At 41.8% G+C, this 27,340-nt stretch overlaps 1 protein-coding gene and 1 pseudogene across 1 annotated transcript; both read right to left on the bottom strand.

Annotated features, from left to right (window-relative positions):
- The window catches only part of LOC147001290 (mRNA export factor GLE1-like), an 84,738-nt pseudogene that overhangs the window by 12,004 nt on the left and 45,394 nt on the right, over nucleotides 1–27,340 (bottom strand).
- LOC147001292 (eukaryotic translation initiation factor 1A-like) lies at nucleotides 2,225–2,685 on the bottom strand. The gene has a single exon (XM_085830573.1). The coding sequence runs from the start codon at nucleotides 2,657–2,659 to the stop codon at nucleotides 2,225–2,227; it is 435 nt and encodes a 144-aa protein (XP_085686699.1). The 5' UTR covers nucleotides 2,660–2,685.

Here is a 27,340-nt window from a genome sequence, read left to right as displayed (position 1 = left end):
CACTTGCCCTGGAGGACTTTTAAAAAAAACAACAAACAAACAAACAAACAAACAAATTCCCAAACCATACTTGCTAAAAGTTCTGGTAAGTATATGCTTTTATGTGATGTGAAATTTGGGTGGGTTTTGGTTGAGTATCTTTTTAGATATGGATGACCAAGGGGTTATTGAAAACTAATTGTATTAAATGTCTTTTGATAAGCCTTCTGCTCCACTTTTGAGACTGTCTGAAGTATATAGTTTGTGTATATGATAGAGCTCATTTATAACTAAAGTATTTAATTTTTGTACTAGAAAAATTTTTGAATATTTTAATTCACTGTTCAGCTATGGTAACTCCAGGTTAGTTTAATTACTCAATTAAATTAATGCATAGTTTTGGACACGTTAAAAGAGCTCAGAATTGCCTGCTACTATAGCTCTAGGGCTCGTGATATCTTCCATCTTCTGTAGGCACCTGAATACATAAAGCTCATACAAATATACATAAAAAAATAAATCGTGACAAAAAGATAGGAATGAAGTAGAACAGTAGGAAAGGGGGCTGGAGAGATGGCTCAGAGGTTAAGGGCACTGACTGCTCTTCCAAAGGTCCTGAGTTCATTTGCCAGCAAACACATAGTGGCTCATAACCACCTATAAGATCCGATGCCCTTTTCTGGTGTGTTGAAGGCAGCTATGGTACTCATATACATAAAATAAATAAATCTTTAAATACATTTTTAAAAAAAAGGCTGGGCATGGTGGTGCACACCTTTAATCCCAGCACTTGGGAGCCAGAGGCAGGCAGATTTCTGAGTTCAAGGCCAGCCTGGTCTACAAAGTGAGTGCCAGGACAGTCAGGGCTATACAGAGAAACCCTGTCTTGAACCACCCCACCACCCCAAAAAAGAAGGGCTAGGAAAGATGGGAATGGTTGAAAGAAGGTGTTAAATTTCCATGGATACATGAGCTATATTGAACTCAATTCTAGAAAGTCAACTCTATAAGTAGTGAGAATTGGTACAGGCCTGATACAGTTTCAGATGGTGAATTATCAGAGTAAGGAGCATTCTCTTGTGAGTACCATGTGGTATTGGGGAGGATGAGATCTACAACCCATCCAGAGTAAGAAGATGGTTTGGGAAGAGTCCTATATTCTTCCAAAACATCCTGGTAGAACAGCAGACACTTGTGGTCATAGTGCTTGCAGGCTTGTGTTGGGGAGTCCCCTCCTGGTTTGCCAGCAGAGACCATCAGATTGCATTGATCTTTTTGTTTTTCAGAAATCATGTAATCATTTATTTTCATTATTCACAAGAGATATTATAACAACATGTTTTTAATGTATCTCTGTTTCTGGACTGCTCCATTCAGAAAACAGGAAACTTATATTCATTAAGTTGTGCCTCCTTTTCCATTAGCCTAAGCTTAGTTTAAGGAATACTTAGCTTGTACAATTATGAAAGTAATTTTACTCAATACACAGTAATTCATTTTCCAAATCCTCAATACAGAAGCTAACTTCTTGAAAACGGCTTAACACAAACGACCTACTTTACAAACTAAACAATAATCTATGTGGACTTACCAACTACCTCCTTTTAAATTTTTCTCTATGCAAGAATCAAAAGAGATTTACTTCTCTTTTTTATTTTCATTCTTTTTTGAGTATGCCTTACAAAAGTAAGATTGTCTATAAACATTGTCAACTATTACATTTTTAAACACAAGAAAAAAATCATCTCCTCTAAGCATTTAATTTCTGCAATGCCTATTTTTTAAAACCCAAAATTGCTACCCATCTAACTTAAAAACGGCACTGTAGGATGCAACAACTTATGGGTGGACAACTTAAAGGATCAAGCAAGTGTATACAACAAGGGCCAGAAATGAAAGATCACAAATGGAATGGCAGTCTTTTAACAGTGCACACTGCTGTGCCTTAAGTTCAATTATACTCATAAGCACAAAGTGTTAACTTGTCGCTTAAGATAGATAACTCAAAGTCTTAGGTTTTCAAAGAAATATAATACTTCAAAACATAAAATACATCAGTTTGCATTAACAAGCCACACGCATGCCAAATGAAGTTTTACTAAACAGCTGAAGGTCAAGATGCCAATTGTGTAGAGCAATCTTCAGCGAACTTAGAAGGTAGCATGCTTAGGTCAGGTTAGATGTCATCAATGTCTTCATCATCATCTCCAATATCATCATTGGAATATAGCATGCTTAGATTAGATTAGATGTCATCAATGTCTTCATCATCATCTCCAATATCATCAAACACGATTTCATCATCATCCCCAGGACCAAATGTGTCTGTTTCATTGATTTTGGCATGTTCTGGAAGTTCTCCATAGGCCTTCAGACTTCTTGCTTCATCTGGATTGTACTTTAAGATTACATCAGCTTTGTTATCTTGATAGTCTCGTAGACCAATCAATATAATGTCTGAGGTATTTATCCAAACCTTTTTTCTCAACTTTCCTCTTATGTGGCACAGCCTCCTTACACCATCAAAACACATTGCTTCCAACCGTCCACATCCCAGCATTTTGGTCACCTGAGCATACTCTTGCCCATGTTCTTTAAATACCAACTCTCTTTTCTCAGATTCATTTTCATTTTTACCTCTGCGCCTGTTTTTGCCTCCTTTGCCTTTATTCTTTGGCATGATGGAAAAGGCAACCACAGCAGTCGGGTGAGGGAGTCCTGGCAGACAGTGGCTGACAGTGGCTGTGACTCAGTTCCAAGAGCTACTACACTCTTAGGTTGGGTGCCAGGAAGTATCTCACAGTGGTAGATCTGAAAGCAACTGATGTAAGTATAGGAGATCCACAAGCCACAAAATGTCCCAGAGTCCTGGCTTCTGATAGTTACAAAATAGTACTTCGGCTTCTGGCCTGGTGCTCAGAGAGTTGTAGTCTCCCCAGTAGTGACAAAATGCAGCTGGACTCCTTTACCTTTGCAGTTCCTGCATTGACCTTTTAACAACGACAAAATAAAAATTTTAAATAAGTTTTCGTTGGAAATCTATTTGGAAAATAATTTATTATCAAAATTTCTGCATACAACATTGAATTGTACAGCTTTTTAAAAATTAGATATTCTCTTTATTTACATTTCAAATGTTATCCCCTTTCCTAATTTCCCCTTCAAAAACCCGCTATTCTCTACCCTCCTGCTGCTCCCTAAACAACCCACACCTGCCCAATGCATTCCCCTATACTGGAGCATAGAACCTTCACAGGACCAAGGGCCTCTCCTCCAATTGATGATTGACTAGGCTATCCTCTACTATATATGCAGCTAGAGCCATGAGTCCTTCCATGTGTTTTCTTTAATTTTTAGTTTACTCTCACAGAGCACTGGGGTTACTGGTTAGTTCACATTGCTGTTCCTCCTAGGTGGATGAATTGTATAGCTTAATAAAAAATTGAACCTATCATTCTGAGGAATGTGGTTCTATATTTAAAAAGCAGTCTAAAACTTGATAGAATGCTTAGTAGATTCAGATACCATTTTAATACATTTTTAACTAGTTTTGAGTACCCAAGATTACCAGTTCGTTGGTGTTCAGGCCTTTAATATATCACAAGAACACTCAAAATTTGTACCCCTGCACTTAAATGGACATGCTTGGGGCATAATAAAAACAATTTCAGGACTGGAAAGATTGCCCAATGCTTGAAAGTACTGACTATTCTTTCAGAGATCATGCATTCTCTTTCCAACAACCAGTGTTTCACAACCATGTGTAATGGGTACTGATGCCCTCTTTTGGTTCATGTGTCTAAGACAGGTACAGTATGGTCATAGATATAAATTACTCTTAAAATTTTTTTTTCAATTCACAAAAGAATGAAAAATTGAAGAAAGCCACATGTTGTGTTACTTAGATCCACTTTGGGACACAAAATAACACATGAAAGCAGTTAACATAGGCACATATGACAACCACATGAAGTCCTGGTACATCCAGTGAAAACAGAAAAGCAAAGGCCAACCAGAAAGTTCATCTCCATCTCCTTAAGAAGTGACAAAGGCTTAGTAACAAACCAACCAGCCAGAATACTACAAAACAAATTAACAACAACATCCCCAGAAACACTATTGAGTTCATTTTGTGGTGGCCATCTACTTCTGGGTATGGGGCTTTCCCTTAAGAGTGGTTAAGTGAGACCCCCTTGGAGAAAACCTACTTTTCGTTTGGGATCAGTTACTAGAGATAGTGTCTGGAACCAAACCAGGTCCTCTGCAAGAACAGTCAATGCTCTGAACAACTGAGCTATTTCTCCAGTCCCTATTTGCTAGTTTTTACATATGACATTTAAAAAAATAAAAATGAAAGCTAACTGAAAGCTCTGTGTTCTCCAAGCCCAGCCTTTTTGAGACTTTACTTTTGGCAATTGCTATGGTGAACAAAAGACACACACTGCACCCCTGGTATTTTTCTTGTGTGCATCCATTTCAAATTCTACCTTTACCCTCATAGTCCTATTAACCTATATCTTAGTGCCTGAAGAAGACTTGAATATTTGCTTCCTATAACACTTAGCATAAATCACTCTTTATTTTTCTGGACCAAGGCTAGTACCACACTAGTAAACATCATTTGTTGGTTCCAGTTTCATTTCTGTGGCTGTTGTTAAAAATACTCCAGCAAAACACAATTTCAGGACGAAGGACTTGTCTGGTTTAAAAGTCCAGGTTACAACCCACCAAGAGATGTCAAGGCAGCTAGTGAAATCCCACACACACTCCAAAGCAAGAGGGACTTGCTTCCTTGCAGAGAAGGAAGGAGGGAGGTAAGAAGGCAGGCAAGGCACCTCATGAAAGACCCGAGCTTCTGAACAACCTAGTCACCAAGGAAGGCCACAAGAGGTTCTAGCTATGGTTGTGGCCAGGTTACCTCTGCTCCCTAGCTTAAACAATCCTCAAAGAAAAATGGAAAATATATGTCCTCCCAGAACTTTCCATAATCAGAACCCAAATCCATGACCTACCTGGTGAGTACCATCTTCTTTGACGGATGACTAAGAGACTTTAGATTGATGATTCTTTCTTCCTGAGATAGGGTTTTTATGTGTACTCGAGGCTGTCCTGGAACTCTTTCTACAGAACAGATTGGCCTAGGTCAGATGTCCTATGCCTATGTCTCCCAAAGTGAAGGCAGCAAGAGAGACTACTGTGTCTCAGCCTGGGCAGAGCTTGAGTATATATACATTGCCCAAAGCCCCACCTCTACAATGACACACCTCTAATCCAAAAAGGCCACACCTCCCAATAGTACCACACCTTGCTCCAAGCATAATTCAATCACCACACCAAACACACAAACAAACAAAAGGACACTTCTTAGCTAGGCGTGGTGGTACACACCTTTAATCCCAGCACTCGGGAGGCAGAGGCAGGTGGATTTCTGAGTTCAAGGCCAGCCTGGTCTACAAAGTGAGTTCCAGGACAGCCAGAGCTATACAGAGAAACCCTGTTTCAAAAAACCAAAAAAAAAAAAGAGGACACTTCCTACTGTCTACTGGTTTTCTATGGTAATAAGAGACAAAACAGGCTACTGAGGACAAAGTTAAAATAATGAATGTAGGAAATCAGAAACACATAGACCAAAACCTGGGATATAGGGTTGAAAGAAAGGGATGGTGCTGGAGAGATGGCCCAGTGGTTTTTAGCACCGAATGCCCTTCGAAGGTCCTGAGTTCAAATCCCAAAAACCACATGGATGCTCACAAACATCCATAAATACATCTGACGCCTCCTTCTGGCACATCTGAAGACAGTTACAGTGTAATTAGATATAACAATAAACAAATCCTATCAGATCTAACAGAGGTCCTGAATTAAAATCCCAGCAACCACATGATGGCTAAAAATGATCAGTACCACTATATGTACTCATATACATAAAATAAATGAATTAATTAATCTTTTTTTAAAAAAGGAGCCAGGTGTGATGGCGCACGCCTTTAATCCCAGCACTCAGGAGGCAGTAGCACGCATATTTATGAGTTCAAAGCCAGCCTGGTCTACAAAGTGAGTTCTAGGACAACCAGTACAATACAGAGAAACCCTGTCTCAAAAAACCCAAAAAAAAAAAAAAAGAAAACAAGAGAAAAAAAAGAAAACAAAACAAAACAAAACAAAACAAAACAAAAGGAGGACGGGGTGAAGATGGCTATGTTTTCTTACTGTCAAGGCTCATTTTCCACAAAGGCATATCATATAAGACTATGGTTATATAGAGATCAGCAATTTTACTTAAAACACAATTAACGGAATACATCTGTAAAGCTGATTTGCTGTCACAGAGGGGAAAGGCTCTTGCTGCCATGCTTGACTACACGAGTATTCTCAGATTGATGTAGAAAACAGAATCTTTAAGCTTGTTCTCTGACTTTAAGATGGGTGTTGAGGTATTTTGACAAACACACACTCACACACAAAAACACCCACACACTCATACACTACATGTAAAAAATCTTATTTTATACTTTTATCATATATATAAAGGTGTTTTGTGTGTATGTTCATCTGTAACCACATGCATGCTTGGTGACCAAGGAGGCTAAAAAAGGGCATTCGACCCCCTGGGTACTAGAGTAGCACAGGCCTGTCTGCAACCATGTGGGTGGTGGGAATTATTGCTCTTAACTGGTCTCTTAAACCCAATATAGTATCAATATAGTAAAAATGGCTATCTTGACAAAAGCAATCTACAGATTCAATGCAATCCCCATCAAAATTCCAACTCAATTCTTCAACGAATTAGAAAGGGCAATCGGCAGATTCATCTGGAATAACAAAAAACCTAGGATAGCAAAAACTCTTCTAAAGGATAAAAGAACCTCTGGTGGAATCACCATGCCTGACCTAACGCTCTACTACAGAGCATTTGTGATAAAAACTGCATGGTACTGGTATAGTGACAGACAAGTAGACCAATGGAACAGAATTGAAGACCCAGAGATGAACCCACACACCTATGGTCACATGATCTTTGACAAGGGAGCTAAAACCATCCAGCGGAAAAAAGACAGCATTTTCAACAAATGGTGCTGGCACAACTGGCGGTTATCATGAAGAAGAATGAGAATTGATCCATTCCTATCTCCTTGTACTAAGGTCAAATCTAAGTGGATTAAGGAACTTCACATAAAACCAGAGACACTGAAACTTATAGAGGAGAAAGTAAGGAAAAGCCTCAAAGATATGGGTACAGGGGGAAAATTCCTGAATAGAACAGCAATGGCTTGTGCTGTAAGATCGAGAATCGATAAATGGGACCTCATAAAATTGCAAAGCTTCTGCAAAGCAAAAGAGACCGTCAATAAGACAAAAAGACCACCAACAGATTGGGAAAGGATCTTTACCTATCCTAAATCAGATAGGGGACTAATATCCAATATATATAAAGAACTCAAGAAGATGGACTCCAGAAAATCAAATAACCCCATTAAAAAATGGGGCTAGGAACTGAACAAAGAATTCTCACCTGAGGAATACCGAATGGCAGAGAAGAACCTGAAAAAATGTTCAAATCCTTAATCATCAGGGAAATGCAAATCAAAACAACCCTGTATTCCACTTCACACCAGTCAGAATGGCTAAGATTAAAAACTCAGGTGACAGCAGATGCTGGCAAGGATGTGGAGAAAGAGGAACACTCCTCCATTGTTGGTGGGATTGCCAGCTTGTACAACCACTCTGGAAATCAGTCTGGTGGTTCCTCAGAAAATTGGACATAGTACTACCAGAGGATCCCGCAATACCTCTCCTGGGCATATATCCAGAAGATGTGCCAACTGGTAAGAATGACACATGCTCCACTATGTTCATAGCAGCCTTATTTATAATAGCCAGAAGCTGGAAAGAACACAGATTCGCCTCAACAGAGGAATGGATACAGAAAATGTGGTACATTTACACAATGGAGTACTACTCATCTATTAAAAAGAATGAATTTATGAAATTCCTAGGCAAATGGATGGACCTGGAGGGCATCATCCTGAGTGAGGTTACCTAATCACAAAGGAACTCGCACAATATGTACTCACTGATAAGTCGATATTAGCCCAGAAACTTAGGATACACAAGATATAAGATACAATTTGCTAAACGCATGACTCAAGAAGAATGAAGACCAAAGTGTGGACACTTTACCCCTTCCTAGAAATGGGAACAAAACACCCATGGAAGGAGTTACAGAGACAAAATTTGGAGCTGTGACGAAAGGATGGACCATCTAGTGATTGCCATATCCAGGGATCCATCCCATAATCAGCTTCCAAACGCTGACACCACTGCATACACTAGCAAGATTTTGCTGTAAGGACCCAGATATAGCTGTCTCTTGTGAGACTATACCGGGGGTCTAGCAAACAAAGGAGTGGATGCTCACAGCCAGCTATTGGATGGGTCACAAAGCCCCCAATGGAGGAGCTAGAGAAAGTACCCAAGGAGCTAAGGGAACTGCAACCCTATAGGTGGAACAACAATATGAACTAACCAGTACCCCGGAGCTCTTGTCTCTAGCTCCATATGTATCAAAAGATGGCCTAGTTTGCCATCACTGGAAATAGAGGCCCTTTGGACTTGCAAACTTTATATGCCCCAGTACAGGGGAACTCCGGGGCCAAAAAGGGGGAGTGGGTGGGTAGGGGATTGTGGGGGTGGGTATGGGGAACTTTTGGGATAGCATTGGAAATGTAAACTAGGAAAAAAAAAATTAAAAAAGAAAAAAAAAGAGATACCACAACCAAACCAACTTTTACTTTTATTTTTCACTTCTTTTCTCCTCACTCCAGCCTTTGCTCACTCTGGGTCCCACTCATTCCTCTCCCTGCTTGCTCCCAGGCCATGCTCACTTAGGACACCACTTACTCCCCAGAGCCTGCTTGCTCCCGGCTCCCCAAGGCAACTTTGATAAAGGACAATATTTAGTTGCAGCTAGCTTACACTTTCAGAGGTTCAGTTCATTATCATCATAGCAGCATCCAGTCTGACATGGTGCCAGAGAAGGAGCTGAAAGTTCTGTACCTCAGTTCAAAGGCAGCAAGAAGACTACTGTGTCTCACCCTGGGCAGAGCTTCTGTATATATAGATTTCCTCAAAGTCCCATATTCACAGTGACACACCTCCTCCAACAAGGCCACACTTCATGATAGATAGTACTACTCCCTGTACCAAGAATAATCACATCACACCAACAAAACAAACAAGAGGACAACTCTTGAGATAAACTTCTTTCTATGATAATGAAAGACAAAAGAGACTCCTGAGGACAATGGTAAAATAATGTGTCTCTTAGTCAGGGTTCTCTAGACACAGAAATGATGTAACTCTATATTGATGAAATTTATTGTGATGACTTACGGTCTGTGGTCCAAATAACCCAGCAAACGTCAACCCAAGTATTCAGTAGTTTCTCAGTTCCACAGAGCTAGTTGTTTCAACTGGACTTCTGTAGAAGGAGGTTCAAACAGATATGCTGACAAGTAGATGCTTACAAGCAGTGGAACAAGAGTTAGTTTTCCTCCATACAATGTCCTTATGTAGGTCTCTAGAAGAAGTTGTGGCCTAGATTAAAGGTGTGTACCACACTATACATGGACCTGGGACTTGCTTTGTCCCAGGCTAGCATTGATTTCAGAGTCCTCGGATTAAAGGCCTGTACTATTTTGCCTTGGCCTAAATTTTTCAAGCCCATTACACCTCAAGATCTGGCTGCCAAGATCCAGGTCAGAAAGTTGTATCTTCTTGCCTGAAGATTTAGATCACAGGTGAGCCCTCCCATTCTGGATTGTTGTTCATTCCAGATAGAGTCAAGTTGACAACCAGAAATATCCATTATAGTGTGGGAAATCCAAAAGCTATACACCAAAACCTGGGATGTAGGATTGAAAGAAAAGGATGGATATGTGTTCTTACAGTCAAGTCACATTTTCTATGAAGGCCTATATCATTTGGGATGCTTGTACCATCATGGTTACACAAAGTCCTATGGTTAGATAGAGAACAGCAATTTTACTACAACAAAGTTAAGAAAGTAGCTCCTTAAATCTGATTTGGTGACGCAGTGGGTAAAGACTCTTGGTGCCATGCTTGACTACCCAAGTACAGTCTCAGATAGATAGATGGATGGAGAAAACAGACTCTCTCAGGTGGTTCTCTGACATTCACACTGGTTTTGTGTCAGGTTTACACACACAAACACATACACTATCACACAAACATACACACTAAGAGTAACCAAAGTTATTTTATAATTGTATTTTATGTATATTGGCTTTGGTCTGCATGTACATCTGTAAGCACATGCATGTCTGATGCCTGAGGCGGCCAGAAAATGGCATTGGATGCCCTGGGTACTACAGTAGCAGAAGTTTGTGAGCCACCATGTGGGTGCTAGGAATTGAACAAAGGTTCTCTGGAAGAGTAGTCAGTGCTCTTAACTGGTCTCTTCAATCCAACAAAGTTGATTTTTAAATGACTTGCCGTAGTCAATGCTTTCCTTTAAGTATGTACAGTGTGGGTTTGGTTCCCTTGTGCTGGATTTTCATGAGTTTCTATAACTCATCTGGTTCTGGATTTTATTTTCCTCCTTTCAATGTCCCTATGTAGGTCTCTAGCAGAAGGTGTAGCCTAGATTAAAGGTGTGTAAACCTATATACAGAACTGGGAATTGCTTTGTCCCAGGCTGACATTGAATTCAAAGTTCTCAGATTAAAGGCCTGTACTACTTTGCCTGGGCCTAAGTTTTTCATGGCCATTACCTAAGTTGTTTGTATGTCAGCCCTGGTCCCCAGCAATTTACAAAAACAAAAAAACAAAAACAAAAAAAAAACAAAAACAAAAAAACAAAACTAACAAACAAAAAACCCTTTTAAAAAAAAAAAGCCAGAAGACCTAACTTCTCTCTGTCTCAGTCTTTCCCCCTGGAAACTCAGAGTTGTGAGGAAGTTGCAGTGAGCTGACCAGGGCTGAGGAAGAGGTTGCTCACTCCGTGTAGTACTCACTGCTCAAGCAGGGAGACTTGAGTTCAATGCAATTCATGTAAGAAAAAAAGATGGATAAGAAAACCCCTCTAGCATAGCTTCGGTGAGCTTTATCTAATCAGCTCACTAGCATTGATTATTGGAACAAGCAATCTTGCCCAATAGAGGGCACCCAGAACAACAAATACCACATGCCCAGTGTGTCTGTGCTAGAGGGAGTTGCTCGTGTTGACTGGTGGGCTCTCAAAGATCCACAGGCAGTTAAAGCCTGAATGGTCTGCCTACCAAGAAGCATCAGACAGCAACTGTCAAGGTCTGAATATGGTTAGCCTAGGGAGTGGCATTATTTGCAAATGTGTTCTTGGTTTTTTTTCATTTGTTTTTTTGTTTGTTTGTTTTTTTAGTTTTTGGCTTTTTTTTTTTTTTTTTGACACAGGGTTTCTCTGTATAGCCCTGGCTGTCCTGGAACTCACTTTGTAGACCAGGCTGGCCTCAAACTCAGAGATCCACCTGCCTCTGCCTCCCAAGTGCTGGGATTAAAGACCTGTGCCACCACGCCAGGCTACAAATGTGGTCTTGTTAGAGTAAGTGTGTCACTGTGGGAGTGGTATTTAAGACCCTTATCCTAAGTCCTGTGCTGAGAGCAGAACTTCTGCTCTGAATCCCAGCCCAATCAGCCCTCACCCCATTTGCAGCTAGATTCTCCAGGTATTCTGACACTTCCAGGATCACAGGTGAGACCCTAACCACCCACCCCCCAAACAGACACACAATGCCTGCCTTAACTGGGACCTCCAGGATCCTGCCCAGCCAGAGACCAGAGTTACTTCTGTTTGGCACCTTTACCTGGAATAGAGCAACTTCTCTAGATCCCACCCTACTTATCCAACACTCCAGTAGCAACTCAACTCCCTAGGGGTTCTGACTCTTCCAGGATCACAGGATCATAGGAGGGGCAGGCACCAGTCAGGTAACACCAGAGATAACCAGATGGTGAGAGGCAATCACAATAATATATGCAACGAAAACTACTTGGCAACCTCAGAATTCAGTTCTCTCATCACAGGAAGCACTGGATACAACAACACACTTAGAAAGCAGGACTCAGATCTCAAATCTCATGTCATGAAGATGATAGAGGACTTTAAGAAGAACAAAAATAAGTCGAACGTGGTGGCACACATCTTTAATCCCAGCACTTGGGAGGCAGAGGCAGGTGGATCTCTGAGTTTGAGGCCAGCCTGGTCTACAGGATGAGTTCCAGGACAGCCAGGGCTATACAGAAAAACCCTGTTTCGAAATACCAACAACAAAAATAAAGAAGGACATAAATAACTCCCTTAATGAAATACAAGGGAACACAGGTAAACAAGTAAAAGCCCTTGAGAGAAAAGACATAAATTCCTCAAAGAAATACAGGAAAACATAAACAGGTGAAGGAATTGAACAAAATTATCCAGGACTGAAAAGTGCAAATTGGAACATTAAACAAAACATAAAAGGAGACCACCCCTTTCCCCTTTCTGGAGATGTAAAAGCTAGGAAAGAGAGCAGAAGTCACAGATGCAAACATCACCAACAGAATACAAGAGATTGAAGAGAGAATCTCAGGTGTAGAAGACATAGGAAAGAACAACACAACAATAAGGGAAAATACAAAAAGTCAAAAGATCCTAACTCAAAACACCCAAGAAATCCAGGACACAATGGAAAGACTGTACCTGAGAATAATAAGTATAGAAGAGAATGATGATTCCCAACCCAAAGGGCCGCCAAACATCTTCAAGAAAATTATACAAAAAATATTCCCTAACCTAAAGAAATTGATGCTCATAAACAAACAAACAAATGCACACCCATCTCAAAAATTTTAACCCAGAAATGTTCGTTTCCAAAGAACAAACAGGAATAAAAAATGGATCAGTGGCTGAAGGAAGCACCATGTGGAGATTGCCCCCCAGCCCTGGAGATCTATCCTGTCTGCAGACACCAAACCCCACACTGTGGCAGGTGCCAAGAGGCACTTGGTGCCAGGAACCTGGAATGACTGCTCATAGGTAGTTCAACCAGCAACAGACAAAGAGAGATGTGGATGCTGGAGTCAGCCATTGGACTGAGCTCAGGGACCCTGTTGGGGAAGCTGATGGAAGTACTGGAGGAGTGGAGGGGATTGCAACCCTATAAGAAGAACAACATCAACTGACTGGACCACCCAGCTAGAAAAAAAAAGTAGGCTCAGATAATATTTACATTTGGGCTCAAACAAAGCTCAAGGTAAACCCAACAGGGGAATATGTGACATTCCTGATTAGATCCTAGGGACTTGATCATTAAATCCTAGGACTAGGTCTTTGTTTATTGTCTTGTTTGATCACTTTGGTTTTTGCCTCATTAGACTGCTTTGCCTTTGATCCAAGAACTGACCCTATTCTTCGCATGTACCCAGAATAGTGTAAAAGCAGACTGGGAAAAAATAATCCTGCTTCGAACTCAGTCATGTTATAGTGTTGCCTAACTGTCTTTTGTTTTTCAGTCCTCACTACCTCCCTGGAGTCCCTGTTGACTGAGCTGACTAGGTCAGATTCCACACCAGGGCCTGTGACTTCCTCAGCTATAGGCTTTTGACCATGTGCACTGTACCAGGTATGACATTAGCATGGTGCTCAAACATCTCTCAGAGCAGAGTCCAGAGAACCTTAAGGTCGCTCAGTCTGAGTTCTTCATTTATCTTCAAGTGCTACAGCTACATCAGATTTTCTTGGGGTTTCTGTTCCTTGCAGCTGCTCTAAAAATCTAAATTTATCCATGAGTAAATGCTCAGTGAAAAACAATGCCCTAGTGAAAAGATAAATCACTATCACAAAACCACAAATTTTGTTCTGCAAGGAGGCAAGCTACTCTAGAGACATTAATGACAGTTGTCAAGCTATAATAGAGACAATAATGACAGTTATTGCAAATGTTTACCAAGATAAGAACTATAACCTAAAAGAATAGATAATATCACTTAACCATTTCCCTCAGTGGCGATGACCTCCATGAAGAGTGTTGTTTGTTGATTTGTGGTTTTGACACAGGCTCTCATTCTGTACTCTGGATTTTTTTTTTCGTGCTATGCACTATATAGTCCAGCCTGGCCTTAATCTAGAGGCAAAACTCCATATTTAGCCTCTCAAGTGCTGGAAATACAGTATCCCATCCAAGAAATATTATTTCTTTCCTTCTGTTTTAGAGATGAAGAGACAGGGGCAGAGAAATGTCATTACTATCCCAATGTCACAGAGGTTAGAGATATTAAAGACAGGCTTGTCTGGCTTCTACACAATTATCAGTTGCTCTTATAACTTAGACTCTTTAATAAATTTGGCAAATTAAAAGTGTTGAGAAGGTTGTTCTGAGTGCTGTGGTTTCTTCTACAAGTAACTGCTTATACCAGTTAGAGATTTCTTATTGCTTGTGGCTGCACTCCTTTAATTGCAGCACTCAAGAGGCAGATAATAAGACCATCAAAATGAAATTCTTTCAAGGAAAAAAGAAAATTTCCTCATTACTCTCCTTACCAATAGTGAAGTATAGGTATAGAACCTTTGTTTTGGAAAGGAGTTTGGCAGTATTTAAGTAGTTGAAAATATTTATAGCCCCCTGACTTCTCTTTTAAGACAAGATATTTCTATGTAGGTCTGGCTGTCCTGTAACTATCTTTGTAGACCACACTGACCTTGAACTCACAGAAATCCACCTGTCTCTACCTCCCAAGTGTTGAAATTAAATGTTACAGTCTCTTGTTTTTTAAGAGGGGGTCTTGACTATGTTGCCAAGGCTGGCCCTGAATGCCTGGGATTAAGAAGTACTCTTGCCTGAGCATCCACAGTTTGGGGACTACAGGTGTATGCCATCTATCAATTCAAATAAAAACAAACAAACAAACAAACCATCAATGGTGCGTTTAATGAAGAATGTCAAGGATGCCTATTTTAGCAAACATTTTAGTAGCCACAACAGGAGAGTGAGGGTCTGGAAAGATTGGCTCAGGGGCTAAGGTGGCTTGCAGCACTTCTCAAGGACCAGATATTTTGTTTCCAGTGTAACAGGGCCACAGACCTTAGCACAGCTGACTCCATGATGAAAGTATCATTGAGGATGTATAACTGCCCAAAGACAGCACCACCTGCCAAAATGAAACCAGAGCTAATCCACCAAAGTCTGTACTTCTGAGAAAGTCTCTAAATGTACCAATCTTGCTTTTTGATATCTGTCATTGGGCTTCTGGCTAACTAACTAACTAAAGTGTGTTAACCCAGGATATTGTTTTGTGCTTAAAAGCTCATGTAAGAAAGCTCAGGCCTACACTAGAATCTTGAACACCAACCAGCTATTAAAGATGTTCTATTGGTGTAACGCAATGTCTGAGTAGTGTTTTCTCATAGATAATCCACAACATCAGCAACATCACGTGACTCACAACCAATGGAGCACTCCCGTCCCCAATATGGCATATACTCACCGAAATGTATAGATGAAAAAGAACAAGATTGATTTGATCAATTTTGTGAATTAGAAATATGTTAGGAATAGTATTTTGGCACATTTAATGACAAGAGATAGTAAATGTTACTCAAATAAACCAGATTACAAATTGATATTCCCAGCAGGATACCTGCCATAGATGTTATTTTAAAGGTAATATGATGTATTGTAAAAGGATAGTAATGATTATCTCTGATGAGTAGAATTATGGCTATCCTAAAATATTAACATCTTCAAGTTTTGTTTTTGTTTTTGCTTTATTTTTTTGGTTTTTGTGGCAGGGGTTCTGTGTCTAGCCCTGGCTGTTCTGGAACCTTATTTGTAGACCAGAATGGCCTTGAACTCAGAGATCTGCCTGCCTCTGCCTCCCAAGTGATGGGATTAATGGCGTGCACCCCCTTCAATGGAAAATTAAACATTTTGAACGTGAACCTGTAGAATATTCGATATATGAAAAACTTCAAACATCCTTGAAAGTAGGAAAACTGGAATGTATCACCAATACTAATAAAATGAAACATTATTTTCATGGAAATGATTGTTTTGCCTGCATGTATGTCTGTGTGCCACATGTGGACCTAGTGAAGGAGGAGATTAGAAGAAATCATCAGATCCTCTAGGAGTGGAGTTACAGATGGTTGTGAGCTGCCATGTGGGTTCTGGGAATCAAACTCCAGTTCTCTGTAAGAGCAGTAAATAGTCTAAAGCACCGAGTTACCTTTCAAGCACCCCCACATTCATTTTCATTTACTATTTTATCAAAGAAGTTGGATCATGTCATGTATAAATTTTCCCACAGCATTGACTTAGAAAGGATTTTTTAATTTATTTATTTATGTAGGCATTTATTTATTTATTTATTTATTTATTTATTTATTGTGTGTGTGTGTGTTCACACATGTATATAGCATATGTGGAGGCCAAAGGTATTCCTTCTATCCTTCCACCATGTGGATCTCCAGCACCCAATTCCAGTTGTCAGGCTTGGTCATGAGAGGCCTTATTCTCTGAGCCATTATGCTGGCCAGTAATTTAACATCTTAATATTATTCAACACTTTATAAAGAATTCTGTTTGTTTCACATAGATGCTTCTTCTCATACAGAGAGCTGATAACATTCATCTCTTTGCCTTGTTTTTGCACAAAGGTAGGACAAGGCTAAACAAAGTGGGGGTGTATTTGAAAGATCAAATGTCTTTCTTACCTTCACTAGTGGTTGATGTTACACCTTTCTATTATAAAGTATTGCAAGATGGTTATGGTTTAATGCTGTCATTTGTTTTTTTCTTTTCCTTTTTTTCGTTTTTCTGTAAGAATACTTCTTTAAAGGGAACATTTCAGTGAGATACAGTGTCACATATATAAAAGTCAAGCACTAGAAAGACATAGGAAGGAGGACCAGGAGTTTAAGTAGCCTTGGTTACAGGAGACTTTGTCATGGCTTGAATATGCTTGGCCTAGGTAGTGGCACTATTAGAAGGTGTTGCCTTGTTGGAGGAACTGTGTCACTGTGTGGGGGGGGGGCATGGAGACCTTCCTCCTAGCCACCTGGAAGTCAGTCATCTCCTAGCAGCCTCTAGATCAAGATATAGAACTCTCAGCTCCTCCCTTGCCATGGGACTTAGATGCTACCATGCTTCTACCTCAATGATAATGGACTGAACCTCTGATCCTGTAAGGCTGACCCAATTAAATGCTGTCCTAGTAAAAGTTACCTTGGTCCTGGTGTCTCTTTATATCTATAAAATCCTAAGTAGGGGACACCCTGTCTCAAAACAACCAACCAATCAAACAAACAAACACCCAACAACAATCACTCAACCAATCAGAAGAATTAATCCCACATAATTTTCCTTTCGTGAACTATTTTACTGCACTAGCACAAAGGTGAAGTTCAAACTTCTCTATCTTTGAGAAGTTACTTATGTCAAATGATGTTTTGCTGGGGCACACAGATGGAAAAAAAAAAGGATGTCTTGCTAAAGCAAACATGTGAAAGAAAGTTTTTCTAAGTCAGAAACAGGTGAACAGGTGTTTTGAAATAGCAAACATGTGAAGGATCTGTGAGGAAGGAGTATCAATATGACCCCACAGACAATGGGAGACTAGCAGTGAGCCTTGGTTTGGTTTGTTCCACTTCTCTATTCTTCACTAAAGACAGGTACATTTTGGTTTGCCTTATATAGCATTGTTGACCTCAACTTGTAATAACACAGTCACTGAATGAAACTCACCGAAGAAATGCCCGTGAAGTTTCTTTGGCCTTGAATCAGGCCTCTTGGGCAGCTCTGCGTTTTTTTTTCAGGATTGAACAACAGCTGTTGGTTTGTGCCTGGAGACTACCTGCCTAGAGGTCTGCAGCTGTGGAGTCGTATTTCCTGTTTGCTCTGTGAACGAACTCCTGCCATAAAGATTAAGTTTGTCCCCAAAGAACTATTGCTGAACAAGCCCACTTTCCCCATAACTTTTCTCTTCCACTACCTATTTGCTGGGTGGTGGGCTAAAGGAGAGGTTGAACATTTATAAAATGTAGGTTGCAAACATTATCCCTACACAACGGGAAATGGTTGGTTCTCGTTAATAGCCACAGTCAACATTTATATGTGTAAAGTATGATCTATAAAATATACACATAGAAGCCGGGCATGGTGGTGCACGCCTTCAATCCCAGCACTTGGGAGGCAGAGGCAGGTGGATTTCTGAAATAGAGGCCAGCATGGTCTACAGAGTGAATTCCAGGACAGCCAGGGCTACACAGAGAAACCCTGTCTCAAAAAACAAACAACAAAAAAACCAAAAAAACAAAAAAACAAACAAAAAAAAAACCCATACACATAGATCTTTTCTGTTACAGTGACTTGTGATTCAACTTAGGGATTATACATAATAGACAAGTGCTCTATGGATTGGCATCTCCAAACTTCCTGCCCTCTACTGTAGTGATGAGTATCAAACCCAACCCTTTTCATGCCAAGTATTTGCCATACTGGTAGTTAATTTTTTTATCACTGTGACCAAGCACCTGCTACACACAACTTAAAGGAGGGAAGATTTCATTCCCAGTTTGAGATGGTTTAGTTCATGCCCCCCCCCCACTTCCTCTGCACTGGGTCCATGCAAAGCAGTGTGGCAAAGAGCAAGTGGTAGGGGAAAGTAGTTTGCCTATCAGTAGACAAGAGGCAGGGACCAAACAGAAAGGGGCCAGGGTGAAGGTATTTTATACAAAGGCACACTTCAAAGGAACAGAGATCCACCTGCCTCTACCTCAAGAGTGCTTGGATTAAAGGTGAACACCACATTTCCTGAGAAAGCCTGGTTTCTGAAGTTTTTTATGACCCTCCTCCTCCCCCCTCTTTTCTCCCTTTATCCACTGCCCCACCAGAGATGCACTGCTCTTATGATAAACAGAGGAACACGGTGTGAACAGAGGAACATGGTGTGGCAATTTTGAGAAGTCACTCTAACTCCTGTAGTACTTCTCTATTAGTCTGTTGGTTATCTTTTATTGCCAACTTGAAGGAGTTTGGGATTCCCCATAGAAACAAAGATCTAGGCATGTCTGTGGAATTTTGTAGATTAGGTTAGTTAAAGTGGGGAGAACTAAGAAAGACCTACTCAAATGTGGATGGTACCATTCACCAGACTGAACACCAGTGGAAAAGGAAGGTGGCTGCCTTACTCTACTTCCTGATCCCTGAGATGACCAACTTTCTCTGTCACATGCTCCTGTTACCATGAATCTCTTCACATAGGCCCACTCCCCTGGGGGCTGGCTGACTATGAAGAGAAATCACAAGAGCTTGAACAAAAATGAACATTTCTCTACCCTTTTAAGTATTTGGACAAAGCTGCTGAACTCTGGGCATGTAGCCTACATTCTAGGACACATGAAAGGGAAGGATAGAGAAAGCATCTGGGATAAACACAGAGACTATTCAGTTCAGGGGCTTACTCAGTGCTGTTCTGCTTAATAGCATCATATTTTCAGTGTGTGGAAATCTACAGGGGATCAGACATTGCTATACAATGGAAGAATCATGGACTATGATGGTTAGAAGAGCCCTAGAGTTCCACCCATGAAATCCTTTTCTTATACATGAGAAGACCCAAGAACCAGTGGTCAATTAGTAGTGTGGGGAGGGTTGGAATCCAATTTTAAAATCTCCCCCTGTCCCTTAATTTGGAATATGTGGTCAACGACTGGTTAGTTATAGTGTGTACCATTCTTCATTCTCTCAATTCTTATTAAAATAGCCTGAAGATCCTAGGGTGTAATTTCTTTAGCCTTAGATGGTTGCCTGAAAATATTTTCCTTCTGAATTCATCACTTGTTCAGGTGGACCTTCCAATTTCAGAAGGTAGCCTTGAAATCAGCCTCATGGGGCTTGGACTCAACTCTGTGTTTATAGTAGTGGTTCCCAATCTGTGACCCCAAAGGGGTCACATATCAAACAACCTACATATGAGATATTTATGTTATGATTCATAGTAGTATCAAAACTACTGTTATGAAGTGGCAAGAAAATAATTTACAGTTGGGAGGTGTGATTGTTTGTATATTCTCAGACCAGGGAGTGGCACTATTAGAAGCTGTTGACTGGATGAAGAGATAGCTCAACAATTAAGAGCACTGACTGTTCTTCTGAAGGTCCTGAGTTCAAATCCCAGCAACCATATGGTGGTTCACCACCATGCATGATGTGATCTGAAACCCTCTTATGGTGTCTGAAGGCAGTGACAGTGTAATTACATATAATAGTAAATTAATGGATCTTTAGGAGCTGTGGCCCTTTTGGAGTAGGTTTGTCACTGAGGGTGTTGGGTTGAAGACCCTCATCCTAGATGCCTGCAAGCCAGTATTTTACTAGCAGATTTCAGATGAAGATGTAGAACTCTCAGCTCCACCTCCACCATGCCTTCCAGGGTGTTGTCATTTTCCTACCTTAATGATGATAGACTAAACTGCTGGAGTCCATCAAAAGACCCTCATTCACAAAGACCACAGAGATCAACATCACTGCAAACCACAAGAGAATTTTTAATTATCCAATATGTTAGGGCCCCCCCCTCAGCATGCAGGCAAGAGGAGAGACCCCGAACAAAGAAAGAACACACATTTTATACCTTGTAAGGGGCAGATTTAGGCAACAGGGCTAGCTGGCTTATTCTCATTGGTGTAGCAAGTAACACTTTCAGGCATTGGTTGGTTTGTATAGAGTGACTAAGTAACCCTTTGGTCTAGTCCCTCACTCTGACTGCCCTTGTGGTTGGTCAGTATGTTTTGAACTTATGGGTCAGCTATTAAAATCCCAGCTATAAGTCACAGCTATTAACATCACAGGGAATTCTAGAGACAAGTTCAGGGCAATTTATGGTTTTTCTCAGAATTCAGTATGGAGTGGGGTAGGAGAATTTTTCTGGGAACTGCTAATCTTGTTATGGTTATTTTTCTGAGAACAGTTCATTTTGTTTTGGCATCTGTAGACTTAGTCATCTTGACCACTAGTTTGAAAATTCCCTTCAGAAAGGAAGGGACTAGGTTGTCTTGAACTTATATTGGATTCTACAGAACCTCTCTCAACGTGTAAGCCAAACACAGTGAAATATTATCCTTATAAGAGGAGCCTTGTTAATGGTTTCTGCTTACAGCAGTGAAACCCTAGTTCAGACAGAAGTTGCTATCAGGGACTGTGTTATTGCTGTGATAGTCCTGACCATGTTTTTGTTTGGAAGAATGTGGATTTTGGGACTTTAGATATGAAAAGCGGTGGAATGCTTAAATGGGGCTTGACGGGCTATCTTAGTAGGAATATGAAACTCTTTGTTCCTGAGTGTGAACTGAATTGTGTAGTCCTGGCCCAAGAGATTTCAGTGGAGAATTTCAATATGTTGTCTAGAGACTGTTTTGTGGTCTTTGGGTGAAAAAAATGTGGCTACCTTTTTCCCTCATCTAAAGAATCTGCCTGAGGTGAAGGCTTAGAGACTCATATTAATTGCAATGATAAAGGGAGTCTCAGAAATGCCGAACATAGACTTTTTTCTCGGCTTAAGGTCTCATGAACAGCATTTTAAACAAGCATAGCAAGCTGAGAAAATCAAAGTATAAAATACATGGTTTGAGTATTAAAAGGGTATCAGGAAGTAAAATGGAGCTGAATTCTGTGTTCAAGGATATAACAAAATAAGGAAGTGGCATTTTGAGGCAAGATCCTACCCAGCTAAATTTAGATCCAGGCATAGTGGTGCACACCTTTAATCCCTGGACATAAAGCCAAGCAGACCTCTGAGTTCAAGACCAGCCCAGGACAGAGCAAATTCTAGGTGAAGAAAATCTTGTTTGTTTGTTTATTTGTTTGTTTGTTTCTTGAGACAGGGTTTCTTTGTGTAGCCCTGGCTGTCCTGGAACTCACTCTGTAGGCCAGGCTGACCTCGAACTCAGAAATCCACCTGCCTCTGCCTCCCAAGTGCTGGGATTAAAGGCGTGGGCCACCACACCCGGCTGAAAATCTTAAATCCAGGCATGGTGCTATACACCTTTTATCCCAGGAGACAGGCATGCAGATCTCTGAGATCAAGGTCAGTCTCCAGAGCAAGATCCACAACAGCCAAGTTTAGGCAGTGAAGGAGTTGGAAAAGAAGCTGGAGATAATATTCTAGGACAAGGGGGTGTTTTCCAGTGAGGAACCCTCACACCTTTTTGCTGTTGTTGGAGTCCACCAAAAGACCATCACTCACAAAGACCACAGAGACTGATATTGCTGCAAACCAAAAGAGGTGGTTTTTTTTTTTTTAAATGATCCATCACATTGGGGAGCCCCTCAGCATGTAGGCAAGAGGAGAAACCCTGAATAAACAATGAACACCCTTTTTATACCTTGTAAGGGGCAGATTAAGGCAACAGGGCTAGTTGGCTTGTTCTAATTGGTGTAGCAAGTGACCCTTTCAGGCATTGGTTGCTTTGCATAGGGTGACTACCTTAGGCCTAGTCCCTCACTCTGCCTCTCCTTATGTTTTTCTCTCACCATTATTTAGACAGCCAGCTTCTTTATCTGGTTCTACACTTGGCCTGCTAGTATAGTTTGGAAAGAGGGGAAGGGGCTAGGTGGTCTTGAATTTACTTTGGATTCCCAGTTTTTATAGGCCCTCAGGGGGGAAAGCAGAAGAGGGGAGTAGGGGATTTCCAGATCTAAACAATGTCTATTCTCAAAAAATGGTTATGGGAGGGGTACAAGGAAAGAATCTGATACAGGTGTAGCAATTCCAGATTGGCCCGGCTATGGTTGCTGGGGAGATTTTCCAACTCTTTCCCAACAACCAATATCACAAACACCTGGCAATGGGCTTCATCAGTGGGCACACACATGGGTTCAAGGAATGGTCAAAACATTGGCAGACACAGGGATTGAAGAGGTGGCCAGAGCATTGTGCACCTCTATTTTTCTAAATCAGTGAAGCTAGTTCTGCCAATAATGAAATCTATCTTGCAAAATTTCAGGGCTTCTGTGACCTTTTACATTCTGTCAGGATCTTTCAGTTGCAGCTGCTGATATTGTCTGAGCATCAAAACTTGTACTGTATTTATGTGATTAAGGATGCATGGGCTGAAGGTTAAGAGCAGAAACAGGATAAGAAAGGGTAGTAAGCAGGACTAGGTAAGGACCCTTCCAGTGAGGCTCAAGGGTCTGGGTGCGATTCCAGCACATGTAGATCAGATCCCCAAGCTGGAACTGTTGAGATGTCTTTGGGGTGCCAGACTTGTATGCAGCAGCCAGGTGTGACCAGACTTCCTTCTGCACCACCTGCAAGCCATTTACCTAGCATACAGATCATAATTACAACATGTGAGTTCTGTCACATCATTTAAGATAGTGAGAGGCACAGGAGACCCATAAGGGATCTCAAAAGGAGTAAGACTGAATCAAGAGAGAGTATTTCTGGTTCTAAATAGGACAAGGGAGAGGAACACCACCCAGTCTGTGCCAGTCTCCATGGTTAATTTTGTCAAGGTCTCTTTTAGGGTTCTATTTATTCTTTCTGCCTGTCCTGAGCTCTGATGTCTTTACACACAATGTAATTTCCATTCAACCTCTAAATAATTGTCCACTCCTGACTTACCTGGGCAACAAAGGCAGGGCCATTATCTGACCCTATTGCTTTTGGCACTCCATACCTTGGAAAAAATTCTTCAATAATCTTGACGATCATCTGAGCAGTCTCATTTTTACAGGCAAAGCTTCTACCCGTCTGGAGAACATAGCCACAAAAACTAGAAGGTATTTATACCCATATTTTCCCAGTCTCACCTCAGTAAAGTCTACCTCCCAGGAGACACCAGGTCTGTCTCCCCAGTACCTCTTCCTTGGATCCACCATAGTGCAGCAGATATTGACTTTTTAGTAGGGCACACATTTGTGCACCACCTGCTCCACAAGGTATTTTAAACCTGGTACATAGTACTTAGTCTTGGAAAATGTCTCCATGAGCTTTCTTACCGCTAAATGAGTCCACTGGTTCATCTGTTTGATCATAGCCTCTGCTTGTCTTTGGGGCAGGATTTTCTTTCCCGCAGAGGTATGCCACAGTCTCTTATTTTTGTTGAACTGGTGACTGGAATCTTTGGAAATGAGGGCTAAGTCCTCTGCTATGTAGGTAAACTTGGGGATTTTTTTTTTTTTTTTTTTGGTTTTTGTTTGTTTGGTTGGTTGGTTGGGTTTTTTTTTTGTTTTTGTTTGTTTGTTTGTTTGTTTTGTTTTGTTTTGTTTTGCTCCATTGCCAGGAGCATCAGCAGGGCCATGGCTGTAACCACTTATGCCCCTCGGTCCACCATGGTGTTGCCCTTTTCTATCACGGTATCTCCCGTTTGGTAACTAGGACAGTGGGTGATTTTTACCTTGGCAGGGTCATGGAGGGACCTCAGCAGAGCCAGTATTTCCTCTTTGTTCTTAATTTATATTCCTCCCAACATCAGTAGACCCCTCTGCTGATATATGGTGCCATGGATGTGGGCTGTAGCACAGGTGTACCTGCTATCTGTGTAGATGTTGAGTCCTTTTCCTTTTCCCAATTCCAAGGCCTTACTGAGGGCAATCAGTTCCACCTTTTGAGCCGACGTGTCCTCTGGCAGGACCTGTGTCCAGATAACTTGATGTCCGTCTGCCACAGCTGCTCCAGCATATCTCCTCCCTTCTAGATAGCTGCTCCCATCTATGAATCAGGTAACATGTGCACCCTCTAGTAGCTGGTCTGTCAGATCTTTATACCACCCATGTGCCTCAGCAAGAACTTGCTGACAGTCATGGACGGGGGCTCTAAGTCTGGGTCTGGGAGCACGGTAGCTGGGTTCAGACTTGTGGGGGTGAGGCAGGCAAAAGTGACTCTATCAGAGTTGAGCAACAGAGTTGGTCCTCAAGCAGGCAGGCCACCCTGCTGCTACTGTATCTAGCTTCTTTGACAGGTAGGCCAATGGCCTCTTCCAAGGACTCAGCTTCTGTGTCAGCACCCCTTTTGCTATCCCTTTATACTCAGCCACAAACAGGTGGAAGGGTTTGGTCATGAGGGGGGCCTTCTTCTTCTTCCTCCTCCTCCTCCTCCTCCTCTTCTTCTTCTTCCTCCTCCTCCTCCTCCTCCTCCTCCTCCTCCTCCTCCTCTTCTTCTTCTTCTTCTTCTTCTTCTTCTTCTTCTTCTTCTTCTTCTTCTTCTTCTTCTTCTTCTGGCAGTCTCTCAGCCAGTGTATTTTTTCTTTATAGTAATTACATTAATCTTTAGCCAAAGACTCTCTGTGGTTGCCTGGTACTGTCTTAGTAAGCTCTCTAGTTCCCTTGACTACTGTAGCCAGTATTTTATGCAAGTTTCTCTCTTGTCTCTTATCCCTTTTTAATTCCCTGGCTTACTGTTCCTTCTGATTATCATTCCCAAGTGCTAGTATTATCAGCATGTGCCACCTTGGCAGGCTCTATTCTTTGTTATTTACCTCTCTTTGCTCCTGTTTTCCTCACTGTAATGGAGATCTCATGCAATGTTCTCTCTCTCTCTCTCTCTCTCTCTCTCTCTCTCTCTCTCTCTCTCTCTCTCTCTCCTCTCTCTCCATCCCTTTGTTCCTCCTCCTTGTCTTTGATTCCTTTGGATGTTTTCAATTATCATGTCCCCATCCTGTCACCCATCCTCCCCCAAGTTGGCCTCTGCCCTGGTTTATCCTTCTGTCTCACTGCACATCTCTGGTTCTGACTCTGGTCTCTGTCTTTGTCAGCCTGTCCGTGTGTCTCACCACTTGTGCTTTGTACTTTTCCCATCATGCTTACTATTCTATATAGCAACCCTTCCTCTTGCCTGCCTCTCCCATCTCAGACACCTCTCTAATCCCCTACATCTCTACTTCCACCTCTCCTCACTGATAATCTCTCCATTTGCCACTGTCATCCATCTCTCCTGAGTCTGCTGAAGCTTTGTTCTTCCTTACTCTTGACATCTCCTTTCTTATCCTCATCCTCTTTGTCTTTCTCTTCCTTCACTTCTTAGCTCATGTCTTAGCAGAGCTTTCCTTCCTTCTTTCCTTCATTTCTCCTCCTCTGTACTTTCCTATCATCCTGCACAACTCTCTTACCAACTTGTCCTGCAATCCTTTTAACTTCTGTAACTTCCTATTACCTTGATCAGATTGGTGGAGACCCACAATTAGAGCCTGGCAATAGACTTTCAGGTGCTCCCTTCCTTCCATGAACCCAGCATCCATGTCAATAGGCAGCTGAGAGGGCCTCCCATCCATATCTGGGACATTCTGCCTAGCCTCTAAGACAATTCTCTGTGATGAAGAGAACCTGTAACAATTGCTGACAATCATCCCATAGGCTGCCATCCTAAGGGCATGGCACACCTCAGGGTCAAGCCCGTATTCCAGTGGTCTCGGTGAGGACTGCTCTGCAGATGCCCCACAGAGGATCTGCACTTCAGTCCGGCACAGCAGGGCCTCGTGGCCGGTGAGTGTTGACAGCCCATGGTGGTCAGCAGCAGCTCAGGATGTCAGACTCGCCCCACAAAATCCCTGCAGTAAGTGCCTCACTCCACCTTGCTCTGCCTCCTGTGTGTGCAACACAGCCCAAAGGTGAGCCTGAGGGGTATGAGAAAGGATACAGGGACACCAGAGGAGGCACCGAAGCATAGCACCTGCCTCCTGGGCCATGCTGGGTGGATGTGCCAGAACTCCCTCGGCTCCGGGTGCACAGGTAGGGCCAAAGGTCCACCACCTTGTTGATCCAAGGATGATGGTGGTGCCTGTGCCCAGCCACTTACTCCCTGGGGTTGGAGAATAGGGGGATAGGGCGGCAGGGGAGGATCTGAGAGGTCAGCATTGGGGTCTGACAGGATATTTTTTAGGCTTTTCCCTGAGGGCATAAGTACCAACTGGTAGAGGACCTGTGGATGGAAGAAAAGGGCAGGCCCAGAGGAATAGATGGTGTCTGTCTCATGAGTCTCAAAACAGTCATCAGTCCAAGTCTGAACACAGAGAGACACATCAAGACACACAAGACACACAACAGACACCATCTTCCATGTGACAGCCACAGAATAAAAACCAAATCAGATGGCTGGGGACGATTACTTCCCCTGCCCAGATGGAAAGAGACCCTCTCAGGGTCTTTCTGCCAGCAGGAGACCAGAGCATCCTCTGCATCTCCCTTTGCTATGGCATTCCAGCACATCGGCCTGCCACTCTTGCAACTATCAGACAAACCCAAAGCAAAACAGAATCAGACGGCAGTCTATTGGAGGACAAGACAGACAAATAGACAGACATACAGACTGATACAGAAAGGGATCCCAC

Source organism: Mus caroli, unplaced genomic scaffold (genome assembly GCF_978045245.1).
Source record: "Mus caroli unplaced genomic scaffold, Mus_caroli_1 scaffold_14, whole genome shotgun sequence".
NCBI classification, from domain to species: domain Eukaryota; kingdom Metazoa; phylum Chordata; class Mammalia; order Rodentia; family Muridae; genus Mus; species Mus caroli.
This window is presented reverse-complemented; position numbering and strand designations above follow the sequence as displayed.